Source organism: Elephantulus edwardii, unplaced genomic scaffold (assembly GCF_000299155.1).
Source record: "Elephantulus edwardii isolate Elephantulus edwardi_28Jun2011 unplaced genomic scaffold, EleEdw1.0 scaffold00087, whole genome shotgun sequence".
Taxonomy (NCBI): Eukaryota; Metazoa; Chordata; class Mammalia; order Macroscelidea; family Macroscelididae; genus Elephantulus; species Elephantulus edwardii.
Window position 1 is genome coordinate 13,187,676 of NW_006399837.1, and position 682 is coordinate 13,188,357.

Below are 682 nucleotides of genomic sequence, written 5' to 3' on the forward strand. Positions count from 1 at the left end.
ACCTGTGGGCTGCTGCGCGCTGACCTCCACTGCGCCCTTTCCTCGTGCGCCCAACCCCGGAAACCTTGGGTGGCGCCGAGGGAAGGACTGTGGAGACAACCGCTGCAGGGAGTCTGGGCTGGAGAAGCCGGAAGGCAGGCAGCAGGGGTGGAAGGTCAGGGTCCTCTGTGTGCATTAAGAATCCCCAAGAGCAAAGATGGGGTGCGGCACTTGGAGGGAACAGGGCATAACCGAGCGGGAAAGGGGGCTGAGAGCTCGCGCAGGTGGCAGGGAGAGCTTCAAGGGCCCCGGGAAGGCTCAGCGAGTCGCTCTCCACCGGGGGCTGCAGAGATGCTCCGGGCCGGGTGAGATCAGCCTCTTGGTGCAGAATTTTCTAGGCCCTCGGACCCGGGCACACCTCTTTCCCAGAGCCCTGCCCGTCTCGCGGTCCTTGCCAGGGCCTCTCTGCGCTCCTCCCTGTAGCCAGGGGGTGGGCCCCAGCCCTCGGCCGCAGAGCGCACCAGGAAGCGACCTTGCTTGAGTGGTGCGCGCCCTGGGGTCTCTGTCCTTGGTGCTGACCAACTTGTCTCCATTCTCACGGCCCCTCCTTTGGGTGGAGCCGGCCGAACCTCTCAGAAATGCCTGACTGTGACAGGTGAGAGCGGACCGGGACCATCGTGTCCTGGCCTGTGCGGTGACCAGA

At 65.4% G+C, this 682-nt stretch overlaps 1 protein-coding gene across 1 annotated transcript in view; it reads right to left on the minus strand.

Moving 5' to 3' along the window:
- The window catches only part of DNER (delta/notch-like EGF repeat containing), a 435,255-nt gene extending 434,683 nt beyond the window's left edge, over window positions 1–572 (minus strand). The window contains exons 1-3 of the mRNA XM_006890327.1: window positions 435–572; window positions 211–322; window positions 3–113 (exon numbers count right to left, since the gene is read on the minus strand). Of these exons, the coding sequence (XP_006890389.1) occupies window positions 3–113; window positions 211–322; window positions 435–572 (361 nt within the window). The remainder of the gene's footprint in view (window positions 1–2; window positions 114–210; window positions 323–434) is intronic.
- Between the last annotated feature and the right edge of the window lie 110 nt (window positions 573–682).